Genomic DNA, 20029 nt, shown 5'->3' on the forward strand with positions numbered 1-20029 from the left:
ACAACATCATCTGCACTAAATTCAACAATTGTCTTACTTTTCATTGACTACTACTAAAATTCAATATAGTAATTGACTATTACTAAAATTCAATATAGTAATTGACTACTACTAAAATTCAATATAGTAATTGACTACTACTAAAATTCAATATAGTAATTGACTACTACTAAAATTCAATATAGTAATTGATTACTACTAAAATTCAATATAGTAATTGATTACTACTAAAATTCAATATAGTAATTGACTACTACTAAAATTCAATATAGTAATTGACTACTACTAAAATTCAATATAGTAATTGACTACTACTAAAATTCAATATAGTAATTGATTACTACTAAAATTCAATATAGTAATTGACTACTACTAAAATTCAATATAGTAATTGACTACTACTAAAATTCAATATAGTAATTGACTACTACTAAAATTCAATATAGTAATTGATTACTACTAAAATTCAATATAGTAATTGACTACTACTAAAATTCAATATTATTCAATGTTATAAATATTGTTGTATAAATTGTTATAAATATTGTTGTATAAATTGTTAATATTGTTTTATAAATTGTTATTAATATTGTTTTATAAATTGTTATTAATTTTGTTTTATAAATTTTTATAATATTGTTGTATAAATTGTTATAATATTGTTTTCTAAATTGTTATTAATATTATTTTATAAATTGTTATAAATATTGTTTTATAAATTGTTATAAGTATAGTTTTATAAATTGTTATAAATATTATTTTATAAATTGTTATAAATAGTGTTTGATAAATTGTTATGAATTTTGTTTTATAAATTGTTATAAATATTGTTTTCTGAATTGTTATTAATATTATTTTATGAATTGTTATAAATTTTGTTTTATAAATTGTTATAAATACTGTTGGAAATCTTTATTGAATGAATATTCGTATGAATTTCAATGGAATTGAACTGTTGATCAAGCACATTTATACATTGATTGAATAATTAGAATGGGCGTAAAATGATTAAGAAAATAAACAAGTCCTATTTTTAAGCACCAAGTTTGATGAGAGCCGTGATATTTAAAAAATATAGATGGTAATGTAATGCAGGTCAAGGATGTTGGTAGGAGTTGCATTTGGGTTACGACTACAATTGTCTTTGATAATTAGAGTTGATACTAACTGTAAACATTGCATTTGTTTTTACTTTGAGGTATACAGACTGAGGAATGTATGAGAAACTACTATAGATGTACGTGACCGACCGAGGGAATATTCGAAAAAACATGAGAGAAGATTTAATGATCGAAGCGAACAGATATTTCCATCGTTTGCTTGCGCTTTGAAGAGTTGATTGTAACTAGCAGGGTGTGTAACTAGCGGAGTGTGCTTAAAAGTATGTCAACATTCCACATACGATAAATTTCACAAACGATATAACAAAAAAAAATCTTTGTATTTTCTGCGATTTGGAGAGGAATAAAAGAACTGCATTACAATGCAATTTACTATTGTAACAGGTTAGACAGTTCGATAAGAGACCGAGCAGGGTAAATGCGTGCAAAAAATGGGGGTAAAAAAAGGTTAATATTAAATAACTTTTACAAAGCACACATTTACATTAATTGCCTACTGATACAGGCGGCAATGAATGTGAAAGAAACGCTGACATTCAGAAGGGAGGGCTATCTATAAAAATAGAAAACGCGCGGGCCACAAGCCAGAAGACGAAAAAGTGACAGCGTTGTTCTTGCCGGCTCTGAACCGACTGTTTTTTTAGTTTCTACCGCCGCCACCATCAGCAGCGTTGCCCTTGAACGATACTACGTACAACCGTCACTGTCTCCTCTCTCACCTAAAAGACGACATGAAAACCAGTTTTCTTTTTTTGTTGCAAACCATCTACTAGTTGACCAGTTGTTTACAAATCCCAAGAGCAATAGGAGCCTTCTATCATGTCTGAAAGTGACACAATGTTTAACAAGTGATATCAGAGATGCACTGCTGTACAACTGATGCTCTCTACCGATCCAAGTTATGATATCAGGACCATTGCCAGCACCCTCAAAATGCAAATTCGGACGGTTCAATGATTGAGGGCACAGCTCAACGAAGTTTCCGGCCACGGTTATGGTCTTTGGCGTGGTTTCAAATGAGGGTCACATCATGCCACCTCATATCTTTGAAGTCGGCTTTAAAGTCAACACGAAAGTGTACCTGGATGTGCTGAAGAGTGTGGTGATCTCCGTGTGCAATCACAGACCCTGAGTGTGTCAGCAGGACTCGGCACCTGCTCACAAGTCCAAAAGAGATACAGGCTTGGCTTCAGAAAGAGTGCTACGACTTTGTACCTTCTCTCACTGGCCTTCTCCTCCACCCCGACCTGATATCGCTGAACTACTTCGCTTGGTCATACGTCGAGAGCATCACCAACATAACCTCCCACAATACCAAAACCAGCCTGATCACCGAGTATTCGCCGAGCTCATACCGGCGCTAGTAGAAAAGGCATGTACCCAATTCTGTAACCGTATGATGCGGTGATTGAGGCTGAAGGCGACAACATTAAATAGGTCAGCTGTACTACATGTAGTACTTATCTATAGCTTATAACATTTTGTACTAATCAAATATTTTCGATAGAAATGCAAAACATAAAACATATTTGACTCATTTGATGATTCGTTGGAATATTTGCTTCACTTTGATGAGTAATTAGACGACACGTGACACGTTGCTATATTGTACATTACTATATATGTTTAGTGCCACCAACTAGGATTGAACACAAGGCTTTAAATAACAAAACTTTTTATATATATTTGATAAATTGTACAATGTTCAAACAATCCAGCTACATTATCAGAGTTTTAGTCTTATATAGACAAAAAATATATGAATGGTGAACGTATCAAGATATAATAAGTAATTAAATATTATTAATATGAGATGAAGCGATAATAATTTTCCGAACAATCAAAACAATACATTCATTTCTCATCTCAAAAATTCAGAATTGCATTAAATATTATTAAGTTATTCAGTTTTTGTAATTTATGCTCAAAGTCTGTTGGATGACTAGTTAGCAATACAAATAAACAAGGAACTTACCGTTTGAACTGTAAATGTCAAAGACGCCAAAAGTCGGACAGATTTGTGAAAACGTAATTCCAGATACTAAAGAAAAAGAAGGAAAAGAGAAAATTATATAGAGAGACAAAGTCGAAGATCAAGGGTGAACCAACCTTTTGTATCTTATGCAGTTATTTTCTCTTTTAATTTAACTGCACCACTGATTTTTTCAGATATGGTAATATAGTGTTTCAACTTGGTTTGGCAATTCATCATGAAGTGACTGACACCCAAGCAGCGTTTGTAAATTGCAAATGATACAATCAATTTACCGATATAATTATATCACGAAATAGGCCTGTCAACTGATCACCTCGTCCGTGCACTTTAACCCCGTTAAATTATTTTCTTTAAGGATATGTAAAACGCTGAAATACAGTTTAATTTAATGCATAGAGTCTGTAGAAATTGGACCCCCTAAATTACGTCATATACGCGCGAGCCATAGTGGCCATATGGTCGAAATTGTATTTAGATAATAAATGGTAAAATTAATCTTTGGAATAAACCAAATATTTGTATAATAAATTTTTTTTTTGTGATCTATTTTAAATTAAAGTTTATCGTCTCAAAATACACACACACACACACACACACACACATATATATATATATGATATATTTGTAGTCATCCACATACAGTCCTGTTTCGTTGTATCACAACTCATCAGTGCCGATAGACTGGCACTTCTCCCAAGCCAAGGATCGAACCTAGAACTGTCGTGTTGACAGTCGGCAGCTCTACCTCTCGACCACGGAAGCGACGCCCGCAAATAACTCGCCCGAATGTCTATTTAAACAAACATCCGTCCGCTACTTGTACAGTGCTTAAACCGTCTGTTTGTAAACAAACCGTGAGCTTCGGATTTTTCAGCCAATTAAGTAGCGAGTGAGAATTATTTACGACAGTGCTCTACCCAAATAGGGGGGGGGGCTTTAAAATATATTCGTAGTCATCGACATACAGTCCTGTTTCGTTGTATCACAACTCATCAGTGCCGCTAGACTGACTAAATAGGTCAGCAAAGAGCGCATATTTTTTATAATCACGACCTTCGTCTTTATATCAAACGCGTCCGTGTGCGGCTATCATTTCGTCTTTATATCAAACGCGTCCGCGTGCGGCTATTGTTTCCTTTCAGCGGACGCATGCTAGTCGTGGCTGCTTATATATGCCTACCAATGTTTGACGATTCCCTACAAGGATGAAACGCGCGTGATTCTGTGTAGCTTAATTGCCATATACTTTAATGAGTAGAACTCTACTAACATATTGAGCACTGTTGAAGTAAATATTAAAATTGATGCATAAAATATATCTCATAACATTTTTATGTGGATACAATAAATAAATATATATATTTATTTATAAGTTCATTTACACAAAACTAAATAAACAAAGTACTAATATAACCTAACTAACTTTAACTACAAGGGGGTTCATCTCTTTGTTGCACACACACACACACACACACACACACACACACACATATATATTGACTCAAACAATTGGGAAATATATATATATATATATATATATATATATATCCAACAAGGAGAGCTGAAGAACAATATATAAAAACACCAACAGCTTCGAAAACAAAAGAAAACAAAAGAAAGAAGAAACAAAGAAAAGCTAAAAAAAAAAAAAGCTGGAGCATTTTTGTTTTATTATATATATATATATATATATATATATATATATATATATATATATATATATATATATATATATATCAGAGAAGTAAGATAAGTTACTTTTCGACTTACCTGGATAAGTTTTATGTGTTTTAACGGTTTGTAAGCATTTATTCGGTTAAAAAAAGACAGGCATTGTTGAGTATGAAAGTTAAATCAGGAATCAACATGGCCAACGAAAATATGCAATCTAGTGAGTATCAGTAATGTTTTAGAAGTTGAAAAATAAACAAAATAAGAGTTAGTGTAACACTTCGTGAAAATTATTGGGTAAATTTGATTCATTAAAACTTAATTTTTGAAATTTTCAAATCTAAATAGATATAAAAACTAAAAACATAAGAATAGTGATTAATATAGATATATCGCTAAAGTTTATTTAAGAGAGTTTGAACATATGAATATCATAGTATTTAAAAAAATAACACTAAAATCAATATATATTTACTGGAATAAAGTGTTTTAGTACAAGAGTAATTATACTAAAATAATACAATTTTAGCTATGTTATCATATATAACTATACAAATACACGTGTATAGCTATACATTAATACAGATACATGCACTTTGAAAGAATATATATTTTGAATATTTCAGTTGCTTATAGTTAAAGTGTACGCCTAAATCTTATGGATAGGGAGAGTGATAGAATAGGTAGAAGTAGTAATTATTAAGATAATAAAAGAATAAAGGTAATAAAAAATGATATGAAAATAAAAATAAAGTAATAATAGTTTTCCCAGCAAAAACTTAAGAAAGAAAACACTGACAACTTGTAGATTTTTCTGTCTCATCGGATCACAGAGAAAAAAGACCGGCAAGGATGGAGAACTAAGCAAAAACGTAGCATTTGTCAGATAATTGAAAAAAAACATGAAGAACGTCACTGTTAATAATTGTAGAAGAACTAGGAACCATCTTGAAAACACATAGAAAAAAGTCTAGTAGAAATTGGAATCAAAGGAAAAATTGAAATGATAGCGCATGACAATAATGAAAACAGCCGAAACATTAAGGAAAATCTTTGAGTGCATAAACCATGTAACCTTATCAAGCATAAATAATTCTAAATATAGAAAAAGAATAAAATAAAAATGAATATCACACACACCCAAGTGAAATGAAATCAACACGAAATCCTATAAACTGACCCCCCAACTCACATACATGTGGTGAGACCGAACTCTGTTGGCACTATGCAAGTTGGTCGTGAATGATCACGGAGGATGAACATACCGATGAGGAAGAACTAGTCATCTCCACTAAAGGTAGATAGTAGAACATGGAGGTGGGTTTATTGATGCGCTATGTTTAGAAAAGACCGGTTATTACAAACAAAATATCCAGTAATTGTTGCGACAACACACGCGTTTTAAACTACTATCAAAATACATGGAGGCGGATCGAAACGAAAGGTAAATTGTTGAGTGATAATCAGTTCTCAGTGACTGTCATCTGAAAGTTAAAGGTTCGATCCTCAGTACAGGAAATACTAGGAATATATGAAAAAAATTATTTATACTTATACACGAGTATAGCCAAGAAACGAGAACAATCTACCCATATGGATGAAATAACGGGTGCATTTCAAAATTCCATACTCATGAATCTCAAGTTCGACACCCGAAGAAAGTAGGAGAAACGCTATGAGAATTATGAGAAGAGTAGCCCGAACGATAGCAAAAACTTTTTATAAATTAAAAATTCCGAAGAGAAACGTTTCGTCATTTTTATGCCAAATCGGCCTGCATATGTTTTCGCATAAAAGTGATACAAGTATCTCAGTTGGTTTCACGGACTGAAAAGAAACACATATGAAAACTACTTTGGAAAAGAAACAAACAAGAAAAACACTTTGGAAAAGAAACAAACAAGAAAAATTGTCTGCAACTGATCTTGTAGAAACAAGATCAGTTGCAGACAATTTTTCTTGTTTGTTTCTTTTGGACGTATGTTTAGTATTCGAGTTTTATTATTTAGTGGGTATTATATTTTATTAAGGATACTATTACTGTCTGTTGTTTTTAAAGTGTACTGTGAGGTTCCTTGCAGTTTTTATGTGGTTTACGATCTTGCATTCTTGCAAATCATATTTTATTGTAAGTTGATCTACATATTTAAATTGCGGTTGGCTTTCTTGAGTTTCGTGAAGTTATTTTTTGCTTTTGCCGAGATATACTCTTCATTTTCACGAGACGGGTTTTATTTTTATTTCGTTTACATGTCAATGTACAGTATATGCAGATGTTTATCGAAGGTCATTTTAAAGGATGATTCGCCTTTATCTCAATCAACTCCGGAGTAATTTGGTACTTGGAATATATTGAAATAGTACTCGGAATTACTTGTTTTTTAAGACATAACATTTGAGAAGGGTCTTGTCATCTATCCGTCACCATGTTGACAAAGCATTCCTCCCCAGCACCACCACTACGCATGAGATGATTCGCTGCCAAAGAAAATCTTTTCCACGAAGCACATCTTTTAATTCCTTCAATCATCCGAGGGAACATAATGCAAGAAGTGTTTATAGACGATGTAGCTGTTATAAGCGTTGATATTTCTTTCCCCTTACCTAAACTAACCCTAGTATTATTGTTTGGCCAAAAAGCGATCAATCAGACTCCTCGGTGTAAAGAAATACATCTAGATTTGCAGAGTAGGTTGAGAGGTTCCAGACATTCTCGAAGAAAGGCATCCTCTCTCCTGCTACTATTAACTTGATATCGAGAAGGCCATCTTCACTTAAAAATCTATTACTCTGAGAAGACATTCGACAGATATTTTACTATGGCTCTCTTTTCTTGCTTTAACCTTTTTTTCCTTTTTGGCTTGTAATTTGTTGTTTCTATAAAAATAGCACTTATCTACCTGATATTACGGAGAATGTTCACGCTAGTATCACAACAATGAAGCCTCATCTTGCGACTTTTACAAGATAAACTTGCCTCCGTTGTTACTTCATGTTGAAGTCTCTTCGTTCTCACTAACAGATACAAATCAGTGGCGCACATCCGCGGCTAAATTTGAAGCCATAGAGCGGTTCATACAAGAGAAGAGAAAACTGAACATATCGAAATCGTAGTTGCTCAGACTTGTTCGTCAGCTCTTTGCCACTGTCACTCAAACAAGTCAGGCCTACGTAGTTTTGCCACAGTCGTTTTAGTGTAGTTGTAAATATTACCGTAATTTCTAGAAACCTGAGTAGGGCATAGTCTTCACAAGTGTTACTTCATCATGCATTTTTTCTTGGTCATTACTAGCACCGCTTTCAGCATATGGCCTCTTAAATTGTATATCATTCCTCTAGTCCAACCCACGATCAAATTTCTTAACTGAATTCACACTTTTGTCTTTTTAGTAAATATCGCTAAGTTTATCGCTGCCAAACAAGAGGCTGGTGCAGCAGTCATAAACATTGGTATTTCATTTCTCTTGCGGAGTTAACTTTGGCGAAGTTGTTTGGTCATGTGACAACAATTTAGACCTTGTGTGTACTAATTTCGACCAGACTTTTGAATGCTTACATTGGGGATTACATTGGGGATTACATTGGGGATTTACAGAGCAGGAAGAAAGCTTACAGACACCCACGAAAAAAAAGCGTTATCTCTCCTACCCTTATCAACTGGGCACTGAACAAGAGTTCGCTTGAATATATATTGATCCGAGAAAAAACTTTAACCAACGAACGTGTATTCTTACTTTTTTCCTGCTCTAAACTTGATGTATGTCACTTAAATATATCATTTGTTGTTTTCGTTTGATGATTTTTTAATTTTACAGATTATTAAATCAGATATTTATGTCAAATTTAGCTTCTATAACACTAGAAGACAATTTAAGTGTGTCCACAACGAAAGAACATTAATTCATTTAAACATCTCTGCCTCTCGAGCAACAGATCTCGCTTAAACTTTTACATATGATTGAGAGATCTAATAATTAAAAGGATTTTCAATTTTATGTGTTTGTATTATATGAGACGTATATAATCTTTGTGATTATAATGCATCCCCCTTTGTTACTCTTGGAGAGGAGATTTACTGTTTCTATGCTAAAGATGGATGTTTCATTTTGGTATTAACCTAACACACCTTATAAATATACACGATATTGCGTTTATACTTGCCCTCTATCACTCCCATAACAAAAATTGACGAGATTCTGTCTGCTCATCCTTCGGTTAACATTCACGTTTGTGGAGACTTCAATGTTCACAATGTAAAATGGTTAGCCCACTCAAACGAGACAGATGATGAGGGGAGGTTCTGTCACGATTTCTCCATTGCTTATGACAACTCAGATTGCTCGCGAACCCACCTGTGTGCCCGACACAGATGGTCAGTATGTAAGTCTCCTAGACCTTTTTCTCACAATTTGCACTGAGCAATGTTCGTCTTCCGTTCTGTCTCCACTGGGATCTTCCAACCACTCGGTTGTTTCCGTTAAGATAAAAACAAATTGTAATAAGTCCTCCGACACACCTCTCCATCATACAGTATATCGGTAATCTATGGCTGACTGGGATAACTTTCGTACATTTATATCAGATATACCTCTTCGATCCATGTTTAAAAAGAATGTGTCCTCCATAGTATCAGATCTGACGGAATGGTTCATTGTAGGTATAGACCGCTTTATTTTCTCAAAAAAATTCCAGCAAAAATCTAATAGCCAGCCATGATTCTCTCCAAAATGTGCTGCTACCATTGCATACAGAAATTACTATTTCCATTGCTTCCAGATGTACTGAGACTAAAGCCACCTTCAGGACTGTCAGCAACCACTGTAAAAGAGTAATAAAGAATGCGAGAGAGTTGAATCTTAGTCCATCAAGTTCAAAGTAGTTGAGCAGCGGCTTGGTTCCTGCCAATTTCGGCAAATAACAGGGTCTTGAATAGAAGTGTGTGCTCTATCCCAACCATCATCAATGAACCTGAGGTAATCTCGGCAGCATCAGACAAAACCAAACTCTTTGCCAAAATTTGAAGCTAATTCTATCCTATGCAATCAGACCCCCCATATTTTATCCTGTGTCTGAAAACACGCTATGCGACATACAAATATTTATGTGTGATGTTGCAAAGCTAATCAAATACTTCGATTCCAGTAAAACAACTGGCCCTGACGGCGTTCCTATTATAGTGATGAAAAAGCTTTAACCAGAACTAGCTCTCATACTTACAAAGCTGTTTGAGCGTTGTCTTAGGGAGAATTGCTTCAAACCTCATCAGTATGTCCCGTATTTAAAAATTCAGGTGATTGCTTATCTCCCTCTGAATACAAACCATTCAGTCTCCTGTGCGTCATGAGTAAGTTGCTAGAATCTGTGTAAAATAGAGTAGTCAACGACCTCAGCAAAAATAACCTCCTTAGTAACATGCAGTATGGTTTCCGTTCTGCTTTCTGCTAGATCTACAGAAGATGGGCTTACAGTTATATCGCATAGGATTAGCGAATCTCTAGGCGAAGGCTTCCTTTCCAGGGCAATTGCCCTTGACATATCAAAGGCCTTTGATAGAGTATGGTATAAAGGTCTACTTCATAAAATCTCCAACTACAGTATAGCTTGAAATGTCTTTTCAATTATTAAATAGGTTCATAAGAGTAGTGGTTGGTGGGTCTTTTCAATCATTAAATCAAATAGGTTCATAAGAGTAGTGATTGATGGGCAGAAATCAGAAGCTCACAGTATTAATGCTGGAGTTCCTCAGAGGTCTATTCTGGGCCCAACTCTCTTTCTGATCTACATCAATGATTTCCCAAATTACATCCTAAGATCATTTGTAGACATTTGTGCTGAAGACACTACCATTTATGACAACACTTCAAAGGCCATAAACAACCACGTTCTCTCTGATTCTCTCTCATCTGGTCTTGATCACATGGTGCAATGGGGAAAGAGGGGACAGGTCAACTTAATGCATCTAAGATCAACACTCTGATCCCCGTCTGACATCAATTGAAATGAATCACTCTCCTCTTGTTTTGACAAAGTTCTAAATATAACTCCTGATCTGAGATCGAACACGTACATCAAATCCGTTGCCAAGACTGCTGGAAAAATGGTGGGAGCGTTCTACCACTCCAGTAGATACCTCACTGTTGATGCAATTCTCTACCAGTACATCCGAGGATGGAGTACTGTTGCCACATCTGGGCAGGAGTTGCTGGAAGCAGCTTATCCTGCCTTGACAGAGTTCAGAATAGACTTCGTAGCCTAGTAGTGGGGGATGTCCTTTTCTCTTCCCTGCAACCTCTTTCCCACAGAAGAGACGTTGCGAGCCTGTTTCTTTTTTTATCGTTATTTTCATAGCAAGTGCTTGTCTAAGCTCCGATCTATGGTCCCCTTGTCTTGATTTTCACGAAAAACACTCGTCTCTGAAACCACTATAAAAAAATTTCCCCCTCTTTATATGTGGCTATACCTAAACGTAGATTCCATGAACAAAGCTTCTTTCTTAGAACTGCATGCATGCGGAACTTTGTGCTGTTTTTCTGCTTTCCAACTGACTACAATATGATTGTGACGTGAACAAATTTTTGATGATCGAAATAAGGACCATCAGAATCAATACACTTTTGCCAACGTAAAACAAGTGTATTTCTGCTAGTAAAACCTTGCGTTCTGGTGGTGATGAAATCGATGAAGGCGTTGTTGATATCGCTTAGATTTTTTAAGCATTTCACACGTAGATGCTGGAAAAGTGGTAGTCAGTATATGAGTGGTCTGGAGAGTATGGCGGATGAGGCAGAGTTTTATAGCCCAATTCGTTCTGCAGGGTCGGTTTAACAACGTACCGTCGGGTATTGCCGTGGAGGAGAATTGGGCATTTTCTGTTTACTAATGCTGGGAGTTGTTGTTAAAGTTTCTGATGCATTTCATCCATTTGCTGACAGTACTTCTCCACCAAATGGTTTTGCTTGCGTGACCTTCTTTTGGTGCAACTCTGGATTTGAGAAGTATTGTTGAGCTTTGTAAGTGTTTAACCCGACCGAGCCCACTTTTCATCACAAGTCACAACTCAGTTGAGAAATGGAGTGTTCTTGTTATGTAAAAGGAGAAAAGATGAAACTATAACGGCGTTTCTTTTGGTTGTTGTTCAATTCGTGAGGCACCCATTTATCAAGTTTTTTTGTCTTCATGATCTCTCTCAAATCGTTGGAAATCGTTGTATACGTTACGTCTAATACAAAAGCAAGTTCTCGAACAGTTGTGCGTGGATTGGCTTTAAAGTGCTTAATTAATCGTCAACATCCGATGGTCGACTTCTGTGCTTATCATCTTGAAGATTCTCATCGCCGCCACGAAATTTCTTAAACCACCATTGTATTGTGCATTCAGTAGTGATTCTTAGGCCAAACGCTTCATTGATATCAGCAGCTTTTCAGCCTAGCTTGAATCGAAACAAAAATATTTTTTCATCTTGTAATCAACGTTCTGAAAAGACATAATTGTTGCGATTGTAATTTAAATGAGGGCGAAAATGCTCTATAAAAATGAAGGTATTATAACGAAACTTAATGTAAAACACATCATTTGAACTCCAAATTAAAAATGCCACAAGAACTCTCTCTCATTCTTATATATATATATATATATATAGCGAGAGAGATGGTGCTGTAAAAGTCTTGGGAAAATTTAAAGTCCTCATATCTGCTTATGAATGATAGTAAGATGAAAGAAATGCCATTTTAAAGCTAAAAGCATTAATTGCTTTTTTTGTAATTTTGCTGACCCGATTTATTTTGCATTTCTTTTCAGATTCAGTAACGGCGTTCACTCAGCGATCTACTTGAATTTGCAAAACCTCAATCATGGACACCTGTTCAACATGCATTTCGCAAAAAGATCTCACATCTTGCGATTTTTTTGTGGGGATTTATGAAAGCACTGGTCTATATGTCTTCCATTCCAAGAGACGTGGATGAGCTGAAGGCCCGAATAACAGAAGCTATTGCAACCATTAACAACGCAATGCTGGGATGCGTTTGGCAAGAATTGGAATATCGGCTTAATGTGTGTCGTGAGATTTTGAACATTCCATGAAACAACTTCATGATTGTTGGATAGCGAGGGAATTTTTGATTGCTCATTATTTACTACACTATTGTAGATTGTCCAGAAATCAGGGGTTCCTTATTTCTGTGCTTCGATGTGTTTTCTGGCGGTTTCGGTATATTCTCTCTTAGCTATCGCTATTTCTTTCTTACAATTACTTCTAGCTTCTATATACTTTTGTCTGTTTGTACTCGACTTATGTTGGTTAAATCAGTAGTATGCATGCTGCTTTTGTGCAATGGCAGCTGCACAAGTAGACGATAAACCATTGGGCAAAGTGGAGTTTGCTATAGAATTTCTGCATGAGAACATGTGCCTCAATTGGCGTTTTGAACCATTCAGTGGTCTCATTTGCGCACTGTTCAGCGGGAAGAGAAAATTTATTTCCCCATGAGGCAACCCTTATGAGATCCCTGATGGCCCCTCAGTCAGCTTTCTTATAATACCTTGTCATTTTGAGCAATGGCACTTCAGTTTTGAGACGAGAATTAAGGCCAATTTCTACGATTATCACAGCGTGATCAGCATTCCCGAGTGGGCTATGAGCATTTGTTACACAATCATCGGAAACTGTAGTCAGAAATAGATCTAGAAGTGAAGCATGTTGATCTTGCTGATCTGGGAAACGTGTCGGAAACGCAACCGTCTGTGATAGGGAATGTGATATAGAGAAGCTATGCATTATGCTACCAGCTGCGTCTGTGTAAGTAAAGAATCCAAGCCAATTACTGTGGTGGACATTGAAGTCACCAAATACATGTACTTGTGCGCTAGTATCGAGGGAGAGTGCTGTATCTATGCTGTCAGAGACTTTGTTTATTAGGGATCGAGGGAGAGCGGTAGAAAAAATATAAGGAGCTAATCTTATGCTGCATGTTAAGTCTAAAGCACATAAAGGCCTGGTTGTCTGATTCTAGTTTTGTTTCTCTAGTCAAGAGGAGGGTGTTTCGAATATAGACTCCGTGCATGTCTCTGTCTGAGTCCTTACTGCAAAATGGGAGATAACCAGGCATGTTAAAGTGGTTAGAGGGGTTGAAGGAGTGTAGGTTAGTTTCACTTAGCACCAAGCTATCAGGGGTGTTTGTTAGGAGAAATGATTCTAAATTAGTTCTAAGTCTGCAGATATTCGTGAATGCAAACCTTGAGGCAAATTGGTTTTGTTTGAGTTTATACCTGCTTTAATCGTGATCTTTGATTGAATTGTCATTTTATTTTATTTAAAGGTTCAGTTAAGGTGAGAGGTGCTGAACAAAGTGGTTATGTAGAATATCAAACATGCAACACAAGTAGACCATCAGCCGACTTCTCATCTACAGGATTTTGACCTCGGGAAAGCCCACCGGAGATGAGTGCAGGCCCCTTTCCAAGCACTACAACTATCCCGATATTATACCACTGTAGATGGAGTTTCTGTACTATCAGTCGTAAACAGCAGCCAGGAACTAACAAATCGGTACCCTCAAACCGTCAGACAAAAATCAACCCAATCCAATTGCGTTGGTATGCATGGCACTCAAGCACCCCTAAAGTGCTCAGTTTTAGTGGATGGAGATGTGGCGGGAGTGGGGAACCGCGTTCATTACCCTAGTCAGGAAACAAGGTCGAACATTGGGTGTTTCTGTTGAGTCCCTGTGATAGCACCTCTGTGCCTGGCTAACAGGCAAAGAAAGAGTATGAAAGCCAGGTGATGGACAGAGCCTGTCTATTCCTTAAGCAGTTTAGGTTTGCAAACCGGTAATTTGTTTGAGTCACTAACTCTAGCATGGGTGTTCGGCGTTGCCAGGGTGTTTGGAGGTGTGTGTTGAGCAAAAAAATTAAAATTTGGTAGTAGTAAGGCAGGCTTGAACCCATATTGCGAAGGAGGAAAATAACGGGGAAAAAACCTGACGCCTTTGCTGTTATAACCACCACCAAACCGGAAATGACGTAGGTTTAAATTAAGGCTAGACAATCGAAAAGAGGGGAGATTTCGAAAATATTGGCAAAAAAGCGACCCCTCCCTGTAGAAAAGTGCGCAGTTGAGGGTGAGGAAATTAATGTTTTTAGCCAATTTTTCGATATTTGTCGTCTGAAAGGTCGAACTTCAAAACGATACTGATCTTGGTAAAATCTGTCGCCTCTGTCGATATTTTTAGGCAGACATGCAAACATACATACATACATACATACATACATACATACATACATACATTTATATATTGGTAACTAAAAATATTCGACCGAAACCGATTAAAAAGCTTGCTCTATCTCTGAATACCCTTTATGTAAAATTTCAAATGTTTAGACCAGAAATTGTCGGAGTAATTTGGTAGAGACCGCAGCGGTAAATATATTTTTTAAGTTTGACCCCTTATGATCCCTTAACATTTACTTTTGGGTACAAATCAAATTATTAAATTAGATCTATGTCCAAGGAACCTATATCTAAAATTTCAATTGCTTATACCCAAAATTGTCAGAGGAGTTTGGTAGAGTTCTGAAAAGTCAAATCGTTGAACTTTGACCCCTTAACAGCCGAATTTCTGGCCGAAAACGGATAACAAAGATTTTCCCAAATCTCAATATCCTGTATATCAAATTTCGAGTCTGTAGACTTAAAATTGACAGAGTTATTGCGTAGGGAAATCTACACAGACACACAGACAGACATGTTCACTTTTATAGATATATAGATATATTAATGGGTTAGTTATTAAAGGTAATATATCAACTGAAAAAATTACATTCCTCAGAATAACTAAAAAGATATTACTATGCTTTCCATTTCGTTGTTATTGGAGAAAAGGATAAGTAAACATTCATGCAGTGGAAGTAACTAAATTTGAAACTGGTTTGTTTAAGATCGAGTTAATATTTGATTTAAAATATTATTCATATGTTAATTTGGGAATTAGATTAAATATTATTCATATGTTTATTTGGGAATTAGATTAAAGTTTAATGTCTGTATTATATATAATATATTATATTATATATTATATATATTAAAGACGATAGGAAGGATAATAAAATGTATCTATTCAATAAAGAGTAAAGTAACGACAGATCTACGATTTGAAGTACAATTCAGCACAGGTAAATCTGGAAGTAAAGTATAAACTATGGCGTATTCAGTATGCATAATTTAATATAAATAAGACTACGGATATATGAACATTAGATACGAACATTTAGAAGTTGTAGATTTAAGATTTTAAGATAAAAACGAAATGTAAGAAGTCCTCAGACCTACCTCTCCACCGTACTGTATACCGATACTCTATGGCTGACTGGGATAGCTTCCGTACATTCATATCTGATTTACCTCTGCACTCCATGTTTAAAAAGGAAGTGTCCTCTATAGTCTCAGATCTGACCGAATGGTTAATTGTAGGCATAGACCAATTCATACCATCTAAAAAATTCCAATAAAAACCTAACAGCCAGCCATGGTTCTCCCCAGAATGTGCTGCTGCTATCGTGCACAGAAATCACTTTTTCCATAGCTACCAACGTAGTAGATGCACTGAGACTAAAGATGCTTTCAGGACTGCCAGCAACCACTGTAAAAGAGTAATAAAAAATGCAAGAGAGCTATATGCCAAGTCTGTTAAATCCAAGGTAGCTGATCAGCGGCTTGGTTCCCACCAGTTTTGGCAAATAAAAAATAGGATCCTGAACAGAAGTGTGCGTTCTATCCCAACCATTATCACTGGACCAGAGGTCATCTCCTCAGCTTCAGACAAGGCCAAACTATTTGCAAAGAACTTTGCAGCTAATTCTACACGAAGGCCATCAACTCCCCATATTTCCTCCTATAACACAGAACAAACTAGGTAACATACAAATATCCGTGCATGAGGTCGCCAAGCTAATCAAGAACATAGATTCCAGTAAAGCAACTCGCCCTGATGGCATCCTAATTATAGTGTTAAAAAAGCTTCAACCAGAACTCGCTCCCATACTTACGAAACTATTTAAGCGTTGCCTTAAGGAGAAGTGCTTTCCAACACCCTGGGAGACCTCATCAGTTTGCCCTGTATTTAAGAATTCAGGTGATAAGTCATCTCCCTCTCAGTAAAGACCAATAAGTCTCCTGAGTGTCATGAGTAAGTTGCTGGAATCCATATTAAATAGAGAAATAGTCAACCACCTCAGCAGGAACAACTTTCTTAGTGACACACAATATGGTCTCCGCTCTGCAAGATCTACCGCAAATGTGCTGACGGTTATATCCCACAGGATTAGTGAATCTCTTGACAAAGGCTTCCTTTCTAGAGCAATTGCTCTTGACATATCAAAGGCCTTCGACAAGGTATGGCATAAGAGTCTACTTCACAAGATTTCCAGCTACGGTATAACTGAAAATGTTTTCTCAATCATTAAATCATTTCTCTCCGATAGGCTCATAAGAGTAGTGGTAGATGGACAAAAATCGGAGGCCTGCAATATAAATGCTGGAGTCCCTCAGGGGTCAATCATGGGCCCAACTCTCTTCCTGTTGTACATCAATGACCTCCCTAAACACATACTTAAATCATTCGTTTACATCTATGCTGATGACACGACCATCTACGGTAACACATCAAAGGCTGTAAATGACAAAGCTCTCTCTGATTCTCTCTCCTCTGATCTCGAGCGCGTGGTTCAGTGGGTGAACACGTGGCTGGTTACCTTTAATGTATCCAAAACCAAACTCCTATCCTTACATCATCAACGCTCTGATCCCCATCTGGCATCTGGGATGGATGGCTCTCGTCTGGGTGAGGCCCCGTGTTTTGACAAGCTTCTGGGTTTGGCCTTTACTCCTGATCTGAAATGGAACACGTACATCAAGTCTGTTGCCAAGGTCGCTGGAAAGATGGAGGGATCCTTCTACCGCTCAAGAAGATATCTCACTACTGATGCAATTCTCTATCTATATAAAAGCCAAGTACGTCCAAGGATGGAATACTGTTGCCATATCTGGGCAGGAGCTGCTAAAAACAGCATATCCTGCCTTGACAGAGTACAAAATAGACTTCGTGGCTTAGTGGGGGATGCCCTTTTCTCTTCCCTGCAACCTCTCTTCCACAGAAGAGACGTTGCGAGCCTATCTTTGTTTTATCGTTATTTCCATGGCAGGTGCTCGTCTGAGCTCCAATCTCTGGTTCCCCCTCGTCAATCTTTCACGAAAAACACCCGTCTAGCTGAATCCACTGTGAAAAATTTCTCCCACTCTTTATCTGTGCCTAAATCAAAACATGGATTCAATGAACAAAGCTTCTTTCTTAGAACTGCACGCCTGTGGAACTCTGTTCCGTCTGCCTGCTTCCCACCTGACTACAACTTGGATGTCTTCAAGTCCAACGTTAACAAATTTCTAATGAACCGCCCCCTTAAGTAAACACTTCATCAAATCTCCACACTAACGTAATGTACTTGCAATAACCCTTATCCCTGAGTGGCTTCCGGGCCTAGATAAGTGGTGATCACTGTGTAAAAAAAAAGCAAAAAAAGGTATATTTCTTAAAGTTCTGACTTCTAAAAAAGAAAAAATAACTTCGCCTATATATATGTATGTTTGTGTGTGTGTGTGTGTGCAAATCTCTTTCCTCGCATTTAATGAAAGACTCATGGGTTCACAGCCAGACTTCGAGCTTGATCACTTACAATACTTCCAATCAAATTATTCTCCAGCTGCAGATCATGATCAAACCCTACACTAAGTATCTTGCAAAGACCATCTGTCCAGCAAAATAATCCCGAGAAGTACCCTCAGGCGAACAGACCTGGGTCACTGTCAGTGTGTCATACACTTTGATTTCTATGCCGACAACTCTATATTTGCATTGCTCATTACAAGCTCAGTAACATCGTCGGTATAAGAAGAGCACATCACTGTAGCGCAATCACGTGACACAATAAGTTTTGCATGTGATCGAATTTACTTTTAGCTTGTGAAAGGAAGAGTTGCACCACAAGCACGTAAAACATCGATGAAAGATGACAATGAATGCATTTGGATAAAAAGTTTCGCTTCAATCACAAGCACGTAAAACATCGATGAAAGATGACAATGAATGCATTTGGATAAAAAGTTTCGCTTCAATCAAGGAGCGAAACTTTACCAAACTCGACCGAAAGCAGTAAAGCGTTCAAGTAACGATAGTCCAACGCAATCCAATGCTTTGGGCTGATCAGCGCGGCTTCTGTGTTGATTTTATTAATGTGTCATGTGCAAATAGTCGCGGATAGTTCTTTACACCACAACTCTATTCGGAGTTATAGGTTCACATGCAAGCACTTCACTGCCAACATCTTTAACTTGTTAAAAGCCTAAAATTAAACCATCCTCAACAGTTTTTTTTTCTTCCGCGGCAATTTGATGTTGATTGCGAAAAATACTGGAGAATAAACCAGTTCATAAACCAGGTATCAAACCATACAACTAGCAAGGGGACAAAATGGTGTTAAACCATACAACTAGCAAGGGGACAAAATGGTGTTAAACCATACAACTAGCAAGGGGACAAAATGGTGTTAAACCATACAACTAGCAAGGGGACAAAATGGTGTTACAGTTTTAAATGCACCTCGTAGAGAAAACCGAAAAGACCTGGATAATTGTAAAATATTAATAGGTACGTTTACTTAGTGAATAATGTTTTATTAATTAGATTTATTACGTAAACAGGAGACGCTGCAGACTATGGGTGGGGCAAAATTTTAAGACAACGGTTAACCTTTTAAGGCAATCGCCTAGCTTGAGAACAATAACAGCGAAAGAGGGATGGGACAACGGATGTAAGAATGTGAAATCAGCCAATCTGTATGGAATAAAAGTCAGAAAAACATTTCAGTGATGAATTAATATATTATTGTTTTATAACAAATATATATAGTATTCAGAAGCAAAGCCACCTATTTCCATTAAGGATGTGTTCTCTAATTATTCGATTGACTCACCATCTTTTTGGGTTGCTGATACACTAGTAACAGCCATCTTTACTATATACATAAAATACAGTTTGATGATTTTTTTTTCAGATTTCTTATCATTTTCTCTCAGCTGGGGATGGTACCGGATGTTAGGCATTCACCTGCTATCTCATACATTCCAACAGAGAGATCTTTTTAAGATTTTAGCGGCCCCTGTGAGTACAATTGCTCGCATCTGTTTTGCACT

The 20029-nt window shown here is 36.5% G+C and overlaps 1 protein-coding gene across 1 annotated transcript in view; it reads right to left on the reverse strand.

The window, feature by feature from the left end:
* The window catches only part of LOC145295838 (sodium-dependent multivitamin transporter-like), a 248072-nt gene that overhangs the window by 180832 nt on the left and 47211 nt on the right, over positions 1–20029 (reverse strand). The window contains exon 3 of the mRNA XM_080141552.1: positions 3097–3162. Coding sequence (XP_079997678.1) covers positions 3097–3162 — 66 coding nt within the window. The remainder of the gene's footprint in view (positions 1–3096; positions 3163–20029) is intronic.

This window comes from Euprymna scolopes, chromosome 2 (genome assembly GCF_053919585.1).
Source record: "Euprymna scolopes isolate OS-2025 chromosome 2, ASM5391958v1, whole genome shotgun sequence".
In the NCBI taxonomy this organism is placed as follows: Eukaryota; Metazoa; Mollusca; class Cephalopoda; order Sepiida; family Sepiolidae; genus Euprymna; species Euprymna scolopes.